General features: G+C 42.4%; 2 protein-coding genes across 3 annotated transcripts in view; one reads left to right on the top strand and one right to left on the bottom strand.

Moving 5' to 3' along the window:
• The window catches only part of LOC126237006 (zinc finger protein 395), a 525,392-nt gene extending 505,491 nt beyond the window's left edge, over positions 1 to 19,901 (bottom strand). For both annotated transcript variants that reach the window (XM_049946732.1, XM_049946731.1), the window contains exon 1: positions 18,916 to 19,901. In XM_049946732.1, coding sequence (XP_049802689.1) covers positions 18,916 to 19,278 — 363 coding nt within the window. In that variant the 5' untranslated portion in view covers positions 19,279 to 19,901. The remainder of the gene's footprint in view (positions 1 to 18,915) is intronic.
• An 816-nt stretch (positions 19,902 to 20,717) lies between these two features.
• The window catches only part of LOC126237007 (uncharacterized), a 44,995-nt gene continuing 41,877 nt past the window's right edge, over positions 20,718 to 23,835 (top strand). Inside the window, exons 1-2 of the mRNA XM_049946733.1 lie at positions 20,718 to 20,910; positions 21,198 to 21,400. Of these exons, the coding sequence (XP_049802690.1) occupies positions 20,841 to 20,910; positions 21,198 to 21,400 (273 nt within the window). The 5' untranslated portion in view covers positions 20,718 to 20,840. The remainder of the gene's footprint in view (positions 20,911 to 21,197; positions 21,401 to 23,835) is intronic.

Genomic DNA, 23,835 nt, shown 5'->3' on the forward strand with positions numbered 1-23,835 from the left:
GTCAATGTGTTACTCATTACAGGTTGCCAGTGATGTGGTGAAGTAATGCAGCACGCCAAACAACCCGTGGTCGTCTAGAACTCAGTGTTTCTCAACACGTTTGTGTGACGCGATCTTTTTTATGTCTTCTAATCATTCGCAGATTAAGTATGTAGAACATAAAAAATGTATCGCTATGTAGCCCGATTTGCAAGAAATCGTTCCACAAATAACATGTCGTACGACTAGGGCCTCCCGTCGGGTAGACCGTTCGCCGGATGCAAGTCTTCCGATCTGACGCCACTTCGGCGACTTGCGCGTCGATGGGGATGAAATGATAATGATCAGGACACCATAATATCCAGTCTCCGAGCGGAGACAATCTCCGACCCAGCCGGGAATCGAACCCGGGCCCTTAGGATTGACATTCCCTCGCGCTGACCACTTTTTTTAAAATCTCATTTTGTTCGTTTTCGTTCGTTGTATCTGCTCAGGGCGGACGTCGCAAGACACCCGTTTCATTTCGTCGTTGATCCACTAACTCAGTTTTTTTATTACAGAGGGCAGCTAACCCTCTGACCAAACACGCTGAGTTACCGTGCCGGCACCACTCAGCAACCGGGGCGGACAACGTACATGACTACACGCATAAATGTTTCTTATGTACTTTATGTGTTTGTTTTTATGCATCCAGAAGAAAAGTCACATGTAGGGTTGTAGCGAAAGTTTGAAACGTACTTTGGAGTGCACCGAAGGAAAAAAGGTTGCGAAATGCGGGTCTAGATAATGCGAGCTGCTTCTGCTGGTTAGCCAGCCGTGGCTGTCGACTTTCCCCGCGGCGACTACTGGCGACACGGCATGCATGCCAACCTTCCGGTCGCCTCGCCGCTCTAGTTTCGGTCTGCGCTACCATGAGCCGCTTCACACCTCACATCGTCCAGCAGTGTGCACCACTCATCATGGTTCTACGTTACTTTTAAGCCTATGAAAAGTACGACGGACGTTCAATAAGTAATGCAACACACTTTCTACTGAGAGCAGGTTGGTTTTATTCAGGGTTCCAATAAACCATATTATCCCCATTCTTTTGTCTACAAAATCCTATTTTTCAATATAATCTCCTTTCAGTGGGACGGCCTTGTGCCACCGCATTGGGTGGGGGGGGGGGGAGAGGGAGGGGGGGTGAGGGCTGCAACATCCTCGTCGTCCACTTGCTGTTTCCCGCGGATTGCATCCTTCATTGGGTCAGAGACATGAAATACTGAATGTGCGAGATCCAGGCTGTAGAATGGATGAGGAAGGTCAGTCCATTGGAGTATTATGAGCTCCTCTCGGGTGTGCAGACTTATGTGAGGCCTTGCGTTGTCATAGAGAAGGAGAATTTGGTTTGCTTTTTTGTGGCAACGAACACGCTGCAGTCGTTTCTCCAATTTCCTGAGTACAGCACAACACACTCCCGAGTTGATCTTTGCACTATGAGGGACGACATCAAACAAAATAACCCCCTCAGAGTCCCAAAAGACCGCCGCCATGGCTTTACCCTAGGGTGTGGCTTTGAATTTTTCCTTCGGAGGCGAGGTGATGAGCGCCACTCCATGGATTAACGTTTTGTTTCCGGTTCGAAGTGACTATGTTCGACAAAAAATTGTCACGATCAGCCTCGTAAAGCGCAAGCTGCGAGGGACCTATTGGGCGCATACGTTCGAGTACCCCAAATGGTGGACTAGTGTATCAGCACTAGCAAACAGACACGTCCAGTTAAGCAGCGAGGTACGTTTGTCATCCGCCGATCACCTCGAACGAGAGTGTCCGCACGTTCCGGCATTGCAGAAGTCACTACTGCGAGCGGCCGGCCGGTACGCGGGAGATATGACAGGTCTGCGCGACCTTGCTGCGATGATGACAGACGCCTTGCCCAACGACTCAATATGCTTTTGTTCGCTGTCAGGCCTCCGTAAACGTTCTACAAGCGACTGTAAATATCTGCGATGCTCTGGTTTCCGCCTAAAGACAATCTCTGCTTGGGACGCAGCACTGCTACAGACGCCATTTTGAAGGCTACGTATAGCGCAACAATCTATTCGAACTAGATGAAACTGCAAGGGCTGAAGCGAGGATATTCCACGATGTCCCACAACAAACTTCGCAATTTTTTTTTCAAGCGAAATTGGCCGTGAAAAAATGTGTTGCCTTACTTATTGAACGGTCTGTCCCGACATGCCGTGGCATGACGTTTGTGTGAGTGAGAGACGAGGACCTATTGTGTTTAGTGCCCAGCTGATTGCAAAACAGCCTGCAGCTCCTACTCATTCTCGAGTGTTAATGAGAAGCACATCTCGTGGCAAACGTGTGCGGAACTGTTTGAACAACAGTTTAATACAGGAAGTGTTTCGGATAAAACTCCAGCAAAGCCTACAATGCAAAACTTTCGTGGATCAGTTTTATTGTGAGCGCCCAGTATATGCAGAGTGAACGTAATTCCCTTTGCACACTGTGAGGAAAGGTTCCTTACACCAGAACACGAAAAAAAAGTCTAGTAAACATGGGCTCCATAATGCATAAAAGAACTATAAGCATATAAAGGTATACATTTTTGAGCACATGTTTATTGGACCTTTTTTTCTTGTTTTGGTCCATGTTACCTCGTCCAAAAACATGGAAAGAAAGCGCCAGCAGTAGAAAAGATCTGTTTCAGTACCAAAGATGAACAAACAAATACTCACAGCTCTCTTAAGGTACGCATTTTAGTAGAAATATTTTTCTAGTTTCGCTGTAAGGAATTTCCTCAAAGTCTGTGAAAGGGAATTTAGTTAAACCCCTACATTAGTTTTTTTGCGTCTTTCGCCGAGTTAATTTTTTCCTCTGGCTGTGACAATGTTTGCAGCTTTATAGTTGTTCGCGCAATCTGCGTGAGTCAGTTGTAGAGTGTCGGCACGCGTTAAGCTGCTGTCACATGTGGCGAGTTTGCAGTGGTTCGATGCTTAGGCGTGTCTTTAAGTGTGTCGTGGTACATTATAGCATTAATTGTTGTTTAATATGGTATGTTTGGTATCATATTACTTAGTCGGGTTAGGAAATTTGGCCGAGTTATAGTTTCAGTGTTTAAAAGTTTACTGGAAGTTGAGGCACACGGTCGATTTCAGGCATTGCGTAATTCTGCTGTTTATATAATTGTAAAAACAAGTCTGTCTACATATTCTAAACAACATATACAATGTTCAAGCAATATAGAGCATTTTACCTATTGTTTGAGATACGGCAGTGTAGGGTGGAATAGGAACAGTCGGGAACTGACCCATCTATATGATGTACAACAATGCTGCACTGTACATCGCTTAGGAAGACTGCCTTTAAAATCAAATCTGGAAGAACGATCCTTTAGTTTTTCCATTAATGTACCGTACATTATTCCGGCAGGAAAAACGAATAAATCCCTCGCATTCGAATTATTTCGGGAGGACGACGGTTCAATCCCGTCTCCGGCCATCCTGATTTAGGTTTTCCGTGATTTCCCTAAATCGCTTCAGGCAAATGCCGGGATGGTTCCTTTGAAAGGGCACGGCCGATTTCCTTCCCCATCCTTCCCTCACCCGAGCTTGCGCTCCGTCTCTAGTGACCTCGTTGTCGACGGGACGTTAAACACTAATTTCCTCCTCCTCCTCGAATTATTTCATCCACAAGAACTATTACCAGACACTCCAGTTGCCATAATGTATCATTTAAGTGTACGAAGGCTGCCGTAAGTTGATGTTTAAAGGCCGGCCGGATTGGCCGAACGGTTCTAGGCGCTTCAGTCTGGAACCGCGCGACCGCTACGTCGCAGGTTCGAATCCTGCCTCGGGCATGGATGTGTGTGATGTCCTTACGTTAGTTAGGTTTAAGTAGTTCTAAGTTCTAGGGGACTGATGACCTCAGCAGTTAAGTCCCATAGTGCTCAGAGCCATTTGAACCATTTTTTATGTTTAAAATCATGAAATTCGGCCTAACAATTGACAAAAGATCCCAAACGAGAAACACTCCTCCCCCGACCCCCGCGGCACGTGATCCACTAGATGTAAGCGCGAAACAGGAGGACTGAAGAAATATAAGCACCCTTTACAGCTTCGGATCACGTTCAAATTTCGTGGAATGGTTTAGAACGGTTGCTAGCAGTTCCATCCTGTAAACCAGAGGAAAAATTGCGCTCCAAAGGGGTGCGACCACGTTCAGTGGTACAGCTGGCCCAAGATGTCGTTTGAAAACCGTCTAATCGTGCGGGGATGTAGGGAGGCGGATCAGCAGAGTCAGTGGTTGTCAAGATCATCATCATCATCCTGTTGCTCATGGATTGCGACTGTCGTTTTCAACGTTAAATGTGTGGGAATCAGCGCCACAAGGAAAGCGGTGGCTTCCTTGACGCACTTTATGCCACCCCGTGAGACCTTTCCGGGTAGATTCTGAGCTGCGGTGTGTCAAACGTTTTTCTCGGCCATCCATAAGAGAACCACGTGATTTCAACTTCGGCCGTCGCGGTTTTTGTCCTCCACTGTAGAGGCGTCAAAAGAACGGTTGAAATGTGACAATCGTCCCATCGCGTGACACGCCCGCGATGGCGCTGGGCAGAAATGTGGTGGAATCCGGTGCCAACGTGACACATTAACCCACCCCACACTTCACATCGACTTCTGAGCTCTGGCCTTTTTTCGCGTGTGTCGACACGGTGCTGTATGAACCGCCGCAGAGTTCAAGCGTGATAACGTCGCACGCCACGCTTTTTCATCATTACACAGAGAGGTTGTAGGCAGCTTTGAGCCACATTTCGAACTTCTGCGTCGCAATGAAAGACAATTTTTTTAAAAAAAGGTGATCCCTTTAATTGTGTTGCGCACTGTAAATATTAATGAGATAAACATACAGAGCCTTTCGAGACAAATGTAACTAATCGTTTGTGTGTGCCTTTCGGATACGTTCTTATAATGTGGCAAATCCTTGTTTTTCGTACTTAATAGGACAGTAACAGGGACTTCAGCTGATTCAACTTATGATGTAACTTCGCTTGTCATGTCCGATATTTGGTGCATGCTAACGTTACATGATTTAAATCGGTATCTGCTTCTCTGTCATGACTGTACGTTGGAGAATCGATAACTCTAATTTTATAAAGGCGACTGGGATAACGTCCGTGGCGTAATCGCGTTCTTATGGAGCTCATTCCTACTCCATTAAACCACGGTTTCTCGGCAGTTCCATTGAATACGGGCATAAAATCTTCCTTTAAGTATATACTGTATGTGGTATGTGGTCTGCTTACTACGCAGGTGCTCGGCTCTGACCAGTAAGTCCGGACACAGTGGTCGTCGCAAGTGCACGTACTACCGTAGCACGCTCCCCATCAGACACAAATTCTCAACTTATCCACACACTACGGGTAATGAGGACAATGTAAAGGACACTAAAATCATCAGTAGTGTGTGGATAAGTTGAGAATTTGGGTCTGACGGGAGTCCGCGCAGTTGCCACGATCACAGCGTCCGGATGGTTTAGTGGCCAGAGAATCTGCTTAGTAAGCAAGAGACCCGGTTCGAATACCGGTCCGGCACAAATTTTCAACTTAACCCAGTTGATTTAAATCAATGTCCACTCGCAGCCATTGTCTGTAATACCTCTGTGTCTTAATTCTTTTGAGTAATTGTTCACTGCCTGCTCCACTCTTCCTGTGTAGCACACATATACGGCACTGGCGTGTATCTACATCTACATTTATACTCCTCAAACCACCCAACGGTGTGCGGCGGAGGGCACTTTACGTGCCACTGTCATTACCTCCCTTTCCTGTTGCACTCGCGTATGGTTCGCGGGAACAACGACTGCCGGAAAGCCTCCGTGTAGACGTGTGGCATATGACAGCACTCAGCTTGTTATTGGCTGCCTCCCTTCCCTGTTTCTCGGGCGTAAACAAGACGGTGCCGCCATCTTGGTCAGGAGTTCAGTTCGCTTTGACGAATAACAGCCTCAGCACCGACGAAAAAAGGAAAACTGTAGCAGCGTGTGACAGGAGTAAACAGCCTTCCTACGCCGTAGTCGCAGTTTCCAACTATCCCTCTTGAACTAAGAAAAATCTTTCATCGACAGTGCGCGGAGGCCACGATGAACTGACCACGGTCTCATAAACTCCCAGCGAGAAACAAACAAGACGATCGGTACCGCTTATCACAGCTCGTGGTTCTTAACACGCCGGTTAGCGAAAAGCGGGCTTAGAAAGCCGCCTCACCAGAGCGAGTCGGCGGTGGCGCTCGTTTGCACTTTCCACTGCGCGATGGGGAAATCGTAGCCGCGCTTTCACTCGGTCCGCTCCGAGCCCTCTCGCCAGCGCACCTGTGGAAGCGTACGCTAATTTCTGCCCCCTGCGAAATTTGACAGGAGCGGCGTTACGTAACCGCGCAGCCACTCCCCCTCCTCTTCCCGAGCCAGCGCGTCCATTGCTATCGTCCCATTGGCTGAGTGCTGACGTCATTTGACTACGCGCCCGGTTCGGCTATCGCCAAGGCCACCCGTCCTTCAGCCAGCTGTCAGCGCTGCCTAGTTTACAGGCCGTCAGCTGACGACAAAGATTGAACCCCGACTTCCATACCACGGAAGCGGCACTCTCACGGTATCCTGTTTGCACGTTGTAGCAAAAAAGGTTGTCTCTACAATTTGCCTGCATGGAAATAATTTGTCAGTTTCTCGAGCAATAACCTTCGTCAAATATTTTCATTTTTCTCTTCAGATTACAATCCACACTCTACCAGTAGCCAGATGCAGGGCATCGCCTGTGCGTTACAAAGCTACTGCAAGATAAATTTGTTCCGTTCAACACACTGTTAGCTCCATCTGGCAAGAGAGCCTTCGCTCTTCCTGCAGCCGGGCTGCGCATGAGCTGAAAACGTGGCAACGCCGCAGAATCCACATCCCTGTAAACATCTAGAATTATCTCTCTGTAGTCCGTCGTTTTGCCAGTTTGTTAAATATTCTCCTGCGCAAGTCGCAACAAAACAGCTTTTATAACATAAAATCTGTAATGTACGTACGACATTGGTCATATCTCTCTCCAGTTTAAACGAGAGCAAAGTCGTTTTCTTGGTGGCAGCGGAACGTGTTAACTCAAAACAGTGACATAAAAAGTGCCTTATCATGCTGGCAAATTCAGTTCCACAACTATAAGAAACGCCCTTTGATATATTTCATTTTGTTTTGTCATTGGCGTGGCGAAGTTGAGCTACGATATGGACCTGTATTTACAAGTCGAAGAGGGTTGTTAAGCAGGCCCCTGTAAACTTAGTCTTATTATAGTGTTTGATACGTATCTGCTATGCTTATCGAGGGATAAACATTCATCCTATACATCACAATTGCTTTTTACGTTTTAGGCTTTAGTAGAACGCAACTCCTTTATATGATCATTACACATCACTGTAAGACAGCTGATACAGCAAGTAACATTACTTCCATATTCTACAGGTCATGTAAATGGAAAATACTCTTCTTACTAATTTCCGCGAAAGGCAACGCTTTCTACCAACTACTTTACAATTACTATCTACAGTGTCTTATCCTTGGAACAGATTATACAATGGATTTTGATACTGTTCCTATGATGTTTATGAACAACAAATTGGGAACGCAGAAGCGACCTGTGAATTAGTTTCCACTGTGTGGTACATTTCTAATGTTACTATCTTAGAGCAGTTGTCGTCAAACTTGTTTGCTTAAGACGGACAGCATTGGAAGGGCGGCTGTGGCAAGAGGAAGGGGGGGGGGGGCGTTAAATGGTCACTCAAAGAGAAATTCAATTTTTACCAAACCACGGTAACTGATAGAAGCTTATCATTTACACGTTTTGAATCTACACGTTATGAAGTACCACACAATTTTTTAAGTGAAAAAGATAATATATTGGAAGTACATGCATTTTTCGTAAGGCTTTCACAGCAATCAATTCTTCGTACGTATGCACGCAATGTGGCCGTTGCCATCACAATAGGATCCCATGTTTGTTTTTATGAATTTTGGCCGCATTTTCCAGGCATTTCCAAGCTCCTGTATCTGAAAGAATACCAAGCGGCTGCAGCATACAGTTTTCAATCGGACTTTCGTGTTAGAACAAATATAACAGAAAGGAGACGGCTGTAAATCGTATAACTTAATCTAAACTTGTTATAAATGGATATAATGGTGGATGTTAGCTTATATACAATAGCGTGTAGGAGCCAGTTTTATCTGTTCTATTACGCGTGTGTTTTGGAAGTAACTAACTCTTGCTGCACTGAACACATTGGCCTCTTTTCCCGGTGAGTAATGTCGCCATTTTACTCCATCGGACCCCATGTCGGGATTAGTGATTAGCAGAAAAAACTATCAAACTGAAATAAATAACAAGGAACTGTATCTGTAGGTCAAAAGACGTTTGAACATTTATATTGTGAATTATTATTACTCTTCATATCTGTATAGGTAACAAGAATAAAATAAATGACTTACCTCACATTTGACGTCCCACAAAAAGTTTTTACTAAAAAATTGCGGAACAATCTGTCAATCGTATATATTTGCTTTCAAATGAATCTGGGTAAAATCTGCCTTCCCTGCAACTAGTGAGCATTCCACGTTTCGTCGCTGCGAGAGGCCAATTCAGTTAAATATAATGGGATTAAATGATTTCAGCGATTTCCTGTAGATAGATCCTCAAGCAAGATATGGTCGTTTCAGTTACCGTATTTATGACCATTACATTACATTTGTTTCTGTTGGCGGTTAACTGGCAATATCTGTAGATACCATCTGCAGGCTAAGTCTGAACTCTAGCGACAGTTGTTAAACGTTGATGTTTGTCAAGAACCATTTTATAAAGAAACCTTAAAAGTCTCCAGTAGCTCAGTGCAATCTAGTACGCTCGACTTGTTATGTCATTGTGTTTACCGCATAGAAAATTTCTAAAGAAAACATCCCAATTTCCACGTGGTACTCATTACGTAGAGTGTGCCCTCGGCCTGGACCGTGCAAGCTCACAAATTCTCAGCAGCGCATTTTCTAACAACTGGTACGACACTCACCGACCGTTTTAATGATTGCTCCGTTCCGTCACAAAATCGTTGAGAATACCATACCCTACACTGAGAACAAATCAGTGTCGATATGCTAGATGTAAGAGGGAGGATTGGAATGTAACGCACAGTTCTCTCCTGGTACTGCAGTTGGAGTGTTGTAATTTCACGACGGTATAGCTTGACGTTTGCGCTACATGTAGTATTTTGTTTTCATGTGCAGCTCTAGCGAGAGAAACCTGATCTGCGAAACAAACAAGGCGCGCATCTTACTGCCAGCTTGTGAAGAGCAGCGAACTGTAGTTCGATATTTATGGGTCAAAGGGTATAAACCGAGTGAAGTTCACAGGGTCATGCGTGGTGTATATGGGGACGACTGTATGGGCTATAGCAATGCTTCCAGGTGGTCTGCATTTTTCAAAGAGGACCGTGTGAACCTTAGTGATTCGCCATGCTCCGGGCGGCCAGTAATAGCTGCAATCCCGCAGAATGTCGCCGCCACAGAGGCAGCAATTTGGAACGACCGGCGTGTGCAAGTACGAAACTTACCGCAGCAGTTCAACATTTCCTATGGTGCTGAGCACTATATTGTTCATGACACGTTGAAATTTCGTAAAGTTAATGCTCATTGGGTGCTTAAGAAGCTGACTGGCAACAACAAGGGCCAGCGAATAATAAGCTTGGATGACTTGTCTATCCGTACTAAAGGTGAAACACAATGGTGAATTTTTTGATCTGCAGGAGATGCACTATGCTCAGAACGTATTTATTCCTTGTTGTTCCGTACTTATTGTCCACAGAGGAGGTTAGTACAAAATATATGCGGATACTTTCAGTATTCCGTTCCCATCTGTGAAAAAAAAAAAACTACAGTATTCTCTCTCATTCATGTAATGCCCCCTTGGTCTGGAGTCGGAATCCCGATTTAGATCATCGTCAATGCTTTAATTTTTTAGTAAAAATAATCGACAAAGGTAGCCGCAGATCTCCCGCGGTATAAGGAACCACCATAATACTGCCACCGGCCTTGTTGAGAGGGTAGAGGAGCGGATTGAGATTCGTTTTATAGATCCAAAAGCCTTTTGCTTGCTGCGATATATTTATGTTTGAGCAAGAAAAATGCATGAGACAAATGTTTGTGGTTCTGCCATGCCTTTGGATGATGAAAACTGGCTCGGTCCGTTTCATTGTTTACGTTGCGCATCAGTGAACTGACTCGATAGGCATTCTGCGTATGTTTTAGTGCGTGATCTGGCCGACTCTGTTTTTGACAACGGTTTTAAGATTATTAGCAGGTGTACCACTAGTGGGATGGTTCTGGTCAGTATGAATGGGTTTTGTTAAGAAATATGTTACGAGTTTTATTGCTGCAATGCAATAAAAATGTTTTATTATCTGTTTATTAACTTAGGTTCATACGGTTGTTTATGCAGTGCAATGTTTTATCGTCGATAAAAACATGTTAAAGCTTTATTGTGCTCTTGCTTAAGCGCCCATGGACATTTTTCCTTATATGTTTAAATAATGTGGATTGTGTACCTTTATGTACATTAGATTCATTTACTGGTTGGCCACTGGTGGTGGTACGAGATATGACGCGTTTGCGTTCGTGAAATCCCTTTTATTCATACTACATTTCAAAACTGACTTGGATATTTTGGTTTTTCTGTATAAAAAGTTCGAACTGTGTATCATTATGTACAATTGATTGGTCACTGGTAGCGCTATGAGGCGTGACGCGCATGCGTTCGCAAGATCTCTTTTTGTGCATGCTTGTTTTACATTGTGACTGCGTTTTAACATCATATTAAAGATACTATATAGCCGTTATTTTTTAAATTTTGTAAAATGAAACAAACGACCTCCCCGTGGTGCACTCCTTTCAGTACCCTCTACCCAGTTTACCTAACGATGCTCAGCTCAAGTAACACTGTTTTGCTGCATGCAGTATTGGACGTTCGTACGAAAACAGTATCTTGCATTTCGCTACTCATACAAGCAATGTGGCCAGCGCATACACATTACGGTGTTCGGTAGGACTTGTGTGGTATGTAATCACCTTGTCAAACGTACTTTTATTTGGATAGGCATTACGTATTGTACACTTAAATTATAGCACCGTACACACTGTTCTGCAGGATCGTTTGATAATGGACTATAAGGGTTCGAAACTGGTCACCGTTTGAATAAAAACAAGTTTCTATGCAACTTTAATGCCGGCCGCAGTGGCAGAGCGGTTCTAGGCGCTTCAGTCCGGAACCGCGCGACCGCTACGGTCGCAGGTTCGAATCCTGCCTCGGGCATGGGTGTGTGTGATGTCCTTAGGTTGGTTAGGTTTAAGTAATTCTGCGTTCTAGGGGACTGATGACCTCAGATGTTAAGTCCCACAGTGCTCAGTCATTTGAACCATTTGCAACTCTAACGGTTTTGTGATTTTATTGAATATTTATGTTCTTGCTGCTGAAAATATCCGTATGAACAAACTTGAGCGGATAGAGGTTTAGGACACTCTCTTGCCCAAGGGGATGGGAAACTGTCCCTAGAGGCCGAAGAATCAGCAATGGGCTACATCAGAACGCAAGAAGGTAGTGGAAACCATTGCACTTAACATACACAACGAGCATGCACAGAAACTATATTTGAAAAGCGGTCATTGCGATTTCTCCATTGCTAAAAAAAGTCCTCTTATGAATCCCCAGTTCGGATTTCCGAGAGGGTATTGCCGAGAGGAAGATGAATGAACATGAGGCATCACGAGCTGTATCAAAAACGAACATTATGAAGTACCTCGAAGAAAACGATTTATTGGCACATAGCACGGTTTCAGAAAATATCTTTCTTGTGAAACACAACAAACTCTTTATACTCATGAAGTAATAAGTGCTATCGACAGGGGATGTCAAATTGATTCCATATTTTTAGATTTCCAGAAAGCTTTCGACGCCGTTCTTCACAAGCGTCTTCTAACCAAACTGCGTGCCTACGGTGTATCGCCTCAGTTGTGCGACTGGATTCGTGATTTCCTGTCAGAAAGGGTACAGTTGGTAGTAATAGACAGTAACCGAGTAAAACAGAAGTAATATCCGGCGTTCCCGAAGGAAGTGTTACAGGCCCTCTATTGTTTCTGATCTATATTCACGACATAGGAGACAATCTGAAGCCGTCTTAGATTGTTTGCAGATGATGCTGTCATTTACCGTCTTGTAAAGTCATCAGATGATCAAAACGACTTGCAAAATGATTTAGATAAGATATCTGTATGGTGTGAAAAGTGGTAATTGACCCTGAACAAGGAAAAGTGTGAAGTTGTTCACATGAGTACTAAAAGAAATCAGCTAAATTTCGATTACGCGATAAGTCACATAAATCTGAAGACTGTAAATTCAACTAAATACTTAGGGGTTACAATTACAAATAACCTAAATTGGAGCGATGACGTAGATAATATTGTGGGCAGAGCAAACCAAAGACTACGGTTCATTGACAGAACACTTAGAAGGTGCAGTCTACTGACGAGACTACTTATACCACGCTTGTCCGCCCTATTCTGGAGTATTGCTGTGTGGTGTGGAATCCGCATCAGGTGGGACTGACGGATGACATCGAAAAAGTACAAAGGAGGGCAGCTCGTTTTATATTATCGCGAAATAGGGGAGATAATGTCACAGACATATGCGTGAATTGGAGTGGCAATCATTAAAACAAAGGAGTTTTTCGTTGCGACGGGATCTTCTCGTGAAATTTCAATCACCAGTTTTCTCCTACGATTGCGAAAACATTCTGTTGGCACCCACCTACATAGGGAGAAATGATCATCACGATAAAATAAGGGAAATCAGGGCTCGCACAGAAAAACTGAAGTGCTCGTTTTTCCCGTGTGCCGTTCGAGAGTGGAACGGTAGAGAGACAGCTTGAAGGTGGTCCATTGAACCCTCTGCCAGGCACTTTATTGTGAATAGCAGAGTATCTTCATTTATACTCCGCAAGCCACCCAACGGTGTATGGCGGAGAGTACTTTACGTGCCACTGTCAATACCTCCCTTTCCTGTTCCAGTCGCGTATGGTTCGCGGGAAGAACGACTGCCGGAAAGCCTCCGTGCGCTCTCGAATCTCTCTAATTTTACATTCGTGATCTCCTCGGGAGGTACAAGTAGGGAGAAGCAATATATTCGATACCTCATCCAGGAACGCACCCTCTCGAAACCTAGACAGCAAGCTACACCGCGATGCAGAACGCCTCTCTTGCAGTGTCTGTCACTTGAGTTTGCTAAACATCTCCGTAACGCTATCACGCTTACCAAATAACCCTGTGACGAAACGCGCCGCTCTTCTTTGGATCTTCTCTACCTCCTCTGTCAACCCGACCTGGTACGGATCCCACACTGATGAGCAATACTCAAGTATAGGTCGAACGAGTAAGCCACCTCCTTTGCTGATGGACTACATTTTCTAAGGACTCTCCCAATGAATCTCAACCTGGCACCCGCCTTACCAACAATTAATTTTATATGATCATTCTACTTCAAATCGTTCCGTACGCATACTCCCAGATATTTTACGGAAGTAACTGCTGCCAGTGCTTGTTCCGCTATCATATAATCATACAATAAAGGATCCTTCTTTATATGTATTCCCAATACATTACATTTGTCTATGTTAATGGTCAGTTGCCACTCCCTGCACCATGTGCCTATCCGCTGCAGATCTTCCTGCACTCCGCTGCAATTTACTAATGCTGCAACTTCTCTGTATACAGCATCATCCGCGGAAAGCCGCATGGAACTTCGGACACTATCTACATGTAGATAGAAAGTGCATCACCGCAGAGGTCTGCATTACTCATCAGACACTTTTGTTTTGTCGCGCTGTACCACGAGTCAGTGGAAACGTTTTATTTAAAAGACGACAAAGATGTGTATCTGCAGTCGTGTGCTCGTATTCTTCATACCGGCAGAGATGGGAATCAGCCTATATTTGCCGCGGATACGGCTGTAAGATGTGCAGAGATAAGGAGAACTTTCGCCGACTGGGATGGGGGGGGGGGAGGGGGACGTTGCGAAATTGTGGCCGCCGAGGCGAGCTGCGTTTGCAAAACGCGGTGCAAGGCTGCGGGCCGTGACACACTGCGGGCCGAGCCGTTGCGACACAAGGCCGGCACGAGCGAACGGTGCCACGCAGAACACGCCCAGGGTGCATAGCCGAAAAGCTGCCGATGCAAACTCTCATACTGATATTGCAGTCTACAATTTTAACCCACTTCCGTTTCTAAGATACCAAAGAATGTGTCTTTTACACACACATAACCTTCTAACAAAGAATCAAACGTCGGAGCATTAAGGAACAAAAATGGCAAAATGAAAACAATAGTAATAATTAAATTTCTCGGGTTTGGCACTGGATAATATTGGTACTAAGTCAGGTTACCTTCCATTCAGAAAGCTGTTGCACTCAGCGACTGTTATATTGACTAGTAAATTATAGATTGCAGCGACCAGTCGTCCTTTTTCTTAAGTTTTTTTTAATGTAAAAAAAAAATCGAAAAGTATGACTGATCGCTGCAATCTATAATTTACAAGTTGGTACTAAGTCTCACAATATTTCTTCGAAGTAACTTTTCGACATCTTTAGGTGGTTACTGTTATCAAATTTTTGTTGTTAGTGTGACTTTTCGTGCTTTCACGATGGATCTATTGCAAACACACTTCTCGGGTTTAAAATAAACAATGGTACCACATGGACGGGTCTAGTGTTTTGTTTACAATACTTTGCACAGTTCTTATGTACGCCATGACTTGTATCGTGTTGTTTACTAGACCTACATTGGTCTACAGCAGATGATGATCCATTGAAGGAGAGATGTTCCGCATTGTTGAACACTAGATCTATATAGTTCTAGTGCAGCTGGTCATCTACATAAAAGTGATGTATAGAAGCTAGCGTTAGCACTGTCCTGCTTTGAGGAGGTACATCAGCATCGGAACAGAACTTTGTCGCGGTTGTAGTGATAAGACTGATCTATAGAGTAGGCTGATGTCTAGGTTCTGTTGAACAGTATCGGGTTTTGTTTTAATGTTTCTGTCTTGTTGCTATTTCGTCAACTAGTCGTTTCTTGGGGTCCTATCTCCGGAATCTTAATGACGTCATCCGTCTACCGAAGTGATGTCGCGTTGTTTACTACCGAAAATTCAGCATCAGAATTCGCTTCATTCATGGGCAGAGATAGAGGAAATTATCTACCATGGCCTAGCAGTATGAGTCTTCTTACGATGCGCCAGCAATGATTTGAGAAAACCACCGAAAACCTAAACCAGGGTGGATGGGTCAGTAATCAAGGTCTACTCGTTTTTGCACCGGCGGTTTTTCAGAGGTAACGTAAACGGTAAACACCACTCACAAACTACACCTTAGGCCTTTTCCGACAGGCCGACTGTTACCTAAAAGTTTTCGGTTCATTTCAGTAGATAAGTAGCAAGTACTGTAACACGATTAAATGTAACTAATATACTTAGTCATAAAACTATTTTTTTGCAGTTGTGTGTCTGTAACCGGATTCGACTAGATATTAATCATATTCATATATAGCACAAGTTCAAACATATTCGTCTCATGTATTTCATGAAATTGTTAGGTTAGCTCAGCATATATAGTGAGAGACTGTAAACCAGATGTTTACGTATATGAGTCGGCGATTTTTTCTAGGCAACGAAACAATTGCCATCCAGACTGAACATCGTAAATAATCGTACGAAGTAATTGACTCCCAGGCCAGTCGATACTGTATTCCTATTATTTCCTAAAATTTCAGAGAGTTGTAATTAATCGTATTATATGCACTTGTTTAACAGGAATATCCGCAGCCGTCCAGTATATCCTATAATCTCTCATCGCTTCTGATTATTTTGGATAGCGGTCGGCGGCATTTCCCTACATTCTTCGTTTCTCCGACATCACTTCATCGCAGCGTCCAGGTACGGCGGCATTCATAATCTTTTTCCTACTTTTACTTTACCCGTTGCTCTTTTCCATACACATATTCTGCTGGCATTTTGCACTGCCGCCCATGTCACAGAAAATGTTCAGTAAGCTGTATTCACGTGGCTGTGCTCTACTAAAATCATTTCCAGTTATATTCAGTCCATTTCATCATCTTGCTGAAGGCACATATTCATGTTAGCAATTCTACTATTCTTCGCCTGTCAACGACGACCTTTTCCCAAGGTTATCATACTAAATGAAAATATCTTCTCTAGGAGATGCATTTCTTTTATTGTTTAGTGCCTGAATTTGCTCTTCTGTATCGCAGGCTACTAGTGATTACTTATTTCTTGCTTAGGCGATGGTCAACAGCATGTACAAATTTTACAAAATGCACAACACCGTCCGCATAGAATGTGTCATCATATTTTAATCTTGTCACAACTTTTGATTTTTATCGGCAGTTATGGTTTTCAGTGGTGACTATGTCACAGCACGTATGACATGTGAAACATCTGTGATAATTCTTCTGCCGTTGATGATGATTTAGAACAGAAACCTGTAGCAGAACGAATAACATTATCACAGACAGCACAGTCTTAAGCGTTTTGTAAAAAAAAATTATTTATTGTCACTTTTCACCATAAGGCCATACAGCCATCTCTCAGCGTATGGGAGTTTTACAAAGACTACATTCATTTAAAAAATTCATAATTATTTTTAAAACTAAGATATTATTTTGATGATGGAGAATTGCTGTAGTAGTAGGTGATAGTTGATGACATCTGAGTAGTTGCTCTATAAAAGTTTGCATTGCTATGCAGCATAAGTGTTCAACAGTATGTTCACTTTTGATAAACTGACTGCACTCAATGACAAACCACATATTTTGAAGCAAATCTAACAGTTTCTCTTTGCAAATTACACCTACCACACGAACGTACGAAAATGTTGACCAGAAGAATCTGAGTCTTCTGTGATTTACGTTAAATGTTGAGTTATCGTTTCGTTTTCGTAATTTGTACCAATATTTATTTATTCATTCCCTTGTCAAATGTTTCTAGAAGCAGGAATTTAGTTATTTTTATGACCACATGACTGGATTACCCGCCTAATTTTATATAAAAGACACCAAACATCCATCAGTTTAAAGTATGTCTTACGTCACCAATTTGTTCATACAAGTGAAACGCGTTTGCATAGCAATTTAAAAAAAGAATGAAAGAAAAACAATAGCCTGTGACAAATAAGAAATGTCATGCTCACTTCGATGGAGAGACTACAAAAATGGCTCTGAGTACTATGGGACTTAACATCTTTGGTCATCAGTCGGAGAGACTATAGAAGATATACTGAATTTCATGTATATTCGCATCATGAAAAATGACAAACGTCTGTGATATGAAAGTGTTTCGTATGCGTGTGTCAAAGGGCAAGATATGCTCCAGAAAAGAGACTGTAAAATGAGACGTAGGATTTAGTAACAAAACAAGGTCTTACGGCACGTGGTTGTTATCGGAATCACGCGGTAACGTTGCAGTAGACAAGTACAGTAATGACTAGGGAAAACGCATCGCAGTGACAATGCTTTCAGGCCAGCTATGCGTATACTATCAACCCCGATTACGCACTAAGTCACGATAAGTCGACCGAATCGCTGTCACTCCCAGGGGCAATATTAATGTGGTCGACTAGTAAACACGCTAATTTAAAGGCAGCCAGTCTTCGTGTATCATATAGCACAGACAGCAGCGTACCAGTATGTTGTCGAGAACGCTGAGTATATGGTCTCCCGTATACTGGACATTAATTCACACACGACTTGATATGTTTGGTTCTTTGCTGTACTGGCATTTAGAAATCCAATTCTTTCTGCATGCCTCTTGCTTCACTCACAAGTACATAAAATTACAACACACAACTCTTCTACTTTAAATTGTAAAGGAGTTGTTACTGTCATTGAAAAGGCAGGAATCGGATGGTCAGTGTTCCGAAATGCGTTGTAATGCCTTCTTACTGCCTTGTCCTTCCTACTCACTCCACCGTATGTGATCTGTCACACTGCCAGCTGTTCCTAGCAGCAGCTCCTACGAATTGCCCGCATTGAAGAGATAACGTCTTGCGATGGTCTCTTGTAAACACGGTCCCTCATTGGCCCCCGCGCGAGCGAAGCATGCGCAGCTGTGACCTGTCAGCTGTGTGTGGTGGGGAGTTCGCCGGCTGGGAACAAAGAACAACTCAGAGCTCCCTGTTACTTCAAATGGAAGTGACGTCTTAATGTCATTCGAAAGCCAACCTACTAAGCAAAAAGAGCACAGTCCGACAACAAATTATCTCTGTGCTCTGGAACATGCATCGGTACATCATTCACAGAAACAGTCAGGACCAACTAACTACGCAACTTCTCTTTCGCAGTTACGAACTCCACTTTTAAGCAAGGTCTCCAATGAAACTAACTTCTCTATATACCCAGTGACTGCATATCAATATAGAATTAATTTCGCAGTTTTTCTTCAACATCTTTAACTCACTACGTTCCAGCACTGACATGCACTCTACATCTTGGGACATATTAAATATTTTCTATACGCTCTTGTAATTGCATATCACTTTGCTAAATTTTATGACCCGAGTACCTCCTTGCAGCAATTAATGCGCAGTTGGTGACACTACTTTTTTTCCAAACACTGTGATTGTTACAAGAATACCTGTGCTCCGCTGAACTTTAGAACAATTACAAGGAAAATATATTTATGGTTAACTTGTAATACTGACCCTAATACCCCATCTCAAAACAAATAAATAAACGTCACATACATACGGAATTCGTAATCTCACAAATGTTACCTGCAACTTATTACACATAAAAATAGACCGTACAGGAGTAGTCCGAACTTACCTCTTGCCCCGGAGGTGATATGGAGATGAGAAGCTCGTCGATGCGAGGCTTGTGAGTTATCACATTCCCGCTTACTTCACGCCCGTTGTAAGTGAGATACACGCGTTGTCCTGCCACCAGAGTCAGACCAGATACTGTTCTGAAGCCCGGACCAACGAGGTCCGCCTCTCTGTATTCGCCAAGAAATCTCTGTTGGGGACCAGGGTCATCAAAGCGTACCGTGTAATAACTCTCATCGTCCGGAGCATTACCCGTAGATTTGACTGCCTGTATGACACCTGAATAATACTTCCCGTCATCTCTTGGGGCGCAAACTCTCGTTCCGATTATAGAACGTTTGGCAAGTCGCTTTCCCGTAGACATTTCTTTATTACAGCACTAAGTAACACATTCCAACCATTACCACAATCGAGGTCAGAAATTCGACGCACTACTTCACACTCAGTCGCGAAGGCTAAAGTTCTGTTTCTAGCGTTCTTAGAAACTTCAACGTTGCAGTTTCACCAAAGATGAAATTCTCCCAGTTTCACATTAGTTGAAATAACCAGCTAAATACATCCCCGATCATAGATGAGAAACTTGGATTTCATGTCACTTTCACGTCACTGTTTCGTGTAGGTATATAGATACAAAAGTTCCCACACCGCAACGTCAGTTTATGAACATATAATCTAATATTACGCTACGAACATGCCACACGATGTTTCATTTCGTCCATTCGCTCCAACAGCGCTCTAACAATGTTTAGTCACTACACATGAGTATTCAGTTTTTGCGATATAGATATTCTGCTAACGCATGATCTTGAAGATATATCGCCACTTCACTGGAAAAAAAAATGTTTACACACTTAATTTTGCTCATTCACTGTTCAGTAATGCCAGCGCCCACGCAGCACTATGTCTCAGGCTGCCAGGCTGTCAACATATCGCGATCAGCTGAGCGCCACTGCAACGCAGTAGGTACCTGCGTGTTGACTCGCCGCTTTGCCGAGCTCAGCTGCAAAATTTACCGGCCGGTTCCCGGGTCGAACAGCTGACAGATGATAACAAACCCACGTGACGTCCAGGTTGCCATCTCATTGGCCAGCGTCATCAAGGCTGACCTACATTCCCTATTGGTTCGTTCTCTCCAGAAGAGGGGGAGAAAGAAGTTATGTTTACTGACAATGTTTTTATAAATTGTCAATTATCATATTGGAAAGTGCTTGAAGTGATTTGGTGACAAGAAATGGAACAGTTTAGTTGCAGAAGACATTAATGTTTACCATACTCTTAAACAGTTTACAATATTTTACTTTTGTGAATTACGTAGTTAAAACATCCGTTTGTTTTTGGAACAAAAACCGTCATTTTTAATGCTGAAAGTGCTACTAAAAACGTGCAGGTCGCAGTTTGCAGATCGTCTGGATCAGTTCTTTTATTAGGTAGATACAATTATCTTATTCGCTACCCACAGAATTTTTGATTCCAAAAACAAATATGTGCACTTTCGAATAATAAAACTAAAGTTAATTTAGATAAGTTGTGTAATTTACAAGCTGCAGTTGGTATACTTCCTAACAGACTCATGTTCTTGAAATTTAGATTTGGCGCCATGGCATAAAGGCAGCCATTTTTTTAAGTAGACAGTGGTATATTTTTTGATGGTACATCATATTTTGTAAGTTACTGTGTTCGTTATGCCTATAATAATGTCCTATTTGTGTAGTAGTAGGCCTAATTAATTTCTTATGCATCGACAATTGAACGTTCTTTGTTGATTATGGTAATGATATGATTCTAATTGATAACGCTACGATAATTCAAGTAATGACGTGTCTTAAAAGAACCAGAGCCCGAAGAGACGCATGCAACTCGATATGTTTCGTATTTGTTTATTTTGTAACATATTGAGAATTTACTGTTGAGGTTAAGTGCAGTGTGATGCGGAGAGATATTTTACTGATTGTGCTGACACTGGTTAATGTTGGCAGTTTTCACGAAGAAAAACCAGGCAAGATATTTTCCGTGTTATTTGCGTGAATTTGATCGTGGTTCTTTTATTTTCCGGAGCACAGGAAACGTTTCTGTTGACTCACAGTTGAAATCTTGCTTACGAAATTTCCAGTGGTTATGAACTGGAAGAGCTGAAAAAAAAAACCCCCCAATGTTTTAGCAAAACATAAGAAGAAATGATAATACCTGTGATACACTAAAATAACTCGAGGAAAACGAGGGCTTATATGTCAGCAGTTTAGATGGTTTAAAAAATTTAGGTTTTAACTAGGACTTTTGTTTCAGATACACTGCTTTGCCGTCAGTGTGGTGCTGATGTAGGACATTCGAAGCACATATTTAATATTTACAGTCCCTCTGGGACTGTTCTTCGTAACCAGACGTGGTTTGGTAAAAAGTTTGTTGATGTTCACATTTTCGAAAATCCATTGGGTATTAAGTTCCGCGTTGTGACGTTAGCTAAAGCTGAATGTGTTGGAATTAATGAAGTAAGTAATACGTGTTTTTGTGAAGAAATTGTTATATGTACTTCAATGTTTGCATCATGTGGGCCGATCTGAACTGAACACTGTAGTACGTGGTGCCAAGAGGCGTTACTGTGCAGTCGCCCTTAACCTACATCCTAATTTTAAAAAGATGAATATTCAAGTGTTCTTCAGGTGTTGAATATTTGTGTCGCTATGTGTTACTTATGGTAGAGCATCAACGAATACCTGGAATTATCCTGGTTGTGCTTTGTTCGTTTAAAACTTAATGTCCATTTCAGTCATTTCAAAAGGCCCAAGCAATTTGAAAATCATTTTTGAAATTGCAGCCATGTTGTTACTTGTTGAATTGCACGCAGGAAAAATGTCAGGCTCGTTGCTTGATTCTGGCACTGTTGCACCGGTTTTAGATTGAAAGTGGTCAACTAATATTAACGAAAAAAGGCTTGGAATACGACAAATGTTCATATACTTTCTCTCAACATAACCCATAGCTTTGCCTCTTGATTTACCACATTTTTGTATTAATGTGGTGAAGCCTGAATTTGCTCTTCATGTTGACTCCCCCTCAATTCTTCTGACTTACTGTTTTGCAATTGTGAGGTGTGTTCTTCATAAGCTAATGTATTGCATCTCCATTGGCCATTATAAATTGTAAGACAGTTTTTTTTTTATTACTTGAATCCTAACTTTGCATTAGTGTCGTGTTTTTTATAGCTCTGATCAGTATCCATTTGTTAAGTAGAGCCTGTGTTTAATGGGAAAATTAAGACATGGGAACTGAAGACAATGAGATAGGTGGAATGCCCCCCTAAGGAAAAAATGTGCAAGGTATTAGGCAACATCCTTTGCAGGTAATTTGATGCTCTTCATTTGAAGACCATCCTAGTGGATGACGTAAATCATTGATTAATTGAACGGTGACGGCCATTTGGCCCAGAAGAATTAGTCAGAAATAACTTGAATGGAAGCAATAAACTGATGGTGGTGGTTGTTGCTGAAGTCCATTTCCTTCTATAAAAAATTTGTAAGAACAATTGACATTACCACATTTATACAAAAAGGTAGGAAATGTGAGTATTCTATGCGCCAACATACAGATGTCACAAGGCAACCACAGGTAGACAAGACTGAGCTAATGAGTGACATTGTCCCTCTCGAGACCTTGTTTATGATGACAGACTGATGACTTTTATTGTAATTCAAGGTCTAAGTTGTGTTGAAAGGTAGCAGTTTCATTGAAAGTTGGTGAATCCAGTGTCAGTCTGAATATAAAATTGTTTATGGTAACAGATTAATTTTTAGCAACAACTGAGATTTAAGTATGTAAATATTTAGACACACTTCTTTTAGACGTAATAGTGAAACTGGATCGTACTGCTGTGATTATTCTTACTGACAGCAAGGACTTGTGTTTGTACCCACCAAGTAGTTGTAAAGTCAGGCAGTTGTCACTACAGACAGTAGTCCTATTCATTATAAATGTCTCGTTTTCCTAATGTATCACTTTCCATATCTGGTTTGTTTTGGTACTTAGTATGTTTTGTTATAGCCACAGATCTGACTGACCCACTACAATTTACTGCCTTGAGCCAACTTGTTCCATCTCATAGTAGCACTTATACCCAATATGTCAATAATTTGTTCTATATATATATATCCCAATATTTGTCTTTCCCTACTATTTTTGCCCTCTATGGCAGTATCTACATCTATACTCTGCAAACCCCTGTGAGGTGCGTGGCAGAGGGTACATCCCATTGTACCAATTATTGGGGGTTTTTCCCATTCCATTCACATATGGGAATGTTTGAATGCCTCTGTGTGTGCTTTAATTATTCTGATCTTATCTTAAAGACCCCTATGTGAGCAATACATAAGGGATTGTAGGATATTCCTAAGGGTCATCATTTAAAGCAGGTTCTTGAAACTTTGTTCCATAATAGACTTTCTAGGGATAGTTTATGTACACCTTCAAAGGTCTTCCAGTTAAATTCCTTCAGTGTCTCTGTGACGCTTTCCCATGGATTAAAAATTCGTGCTGTCCTTCTCTGTATACATTCAATATACTTTGTTAATCCTATTTTGTATGGGCCTTACACTCTTGAGCAATATTCTAGGATGGATCACACAAGTAATTTGTAAGCAATTTCCTTTGTAGACTGATTGCATTTCCCCAATATCGTACCAATAAACTAAAGTCTACCACCTGCTTTACCCATGATGGAACCTATGTAATCATTCCATTTCATGTCCCTACAGTGTGTTACACCCAGGTATTCATATGAGTTTGCCAATTCCAAAAGTGACTCTTTGATATTATAGTCAGAAGATACTATGTTTCGTTCCTTTTTTGAAGTGCATAATTTTACATTTCTGAACATTTAAAGCAAGTTAGCAATCTTTGCACCACTTTTAAATTTTATCAAGATCTGACT

The sequence above is a fragment of the Schistocerca nitens genome, chromosome 2 (assembly GCF_023898315.1).
Source record: "Schistocerca nitens isolate TAMUIC-IGC-003100 chromosome 2, iqSchNite1.1, whole genome shotgun sequence".
In the NCBI taxonomy this organism is placed as follows: Eukaryota; Metazoa; Arthropoda; class Insecta; order Orthoptera; family Acrididae; genus Schistocerca; species Schistocerca nitens.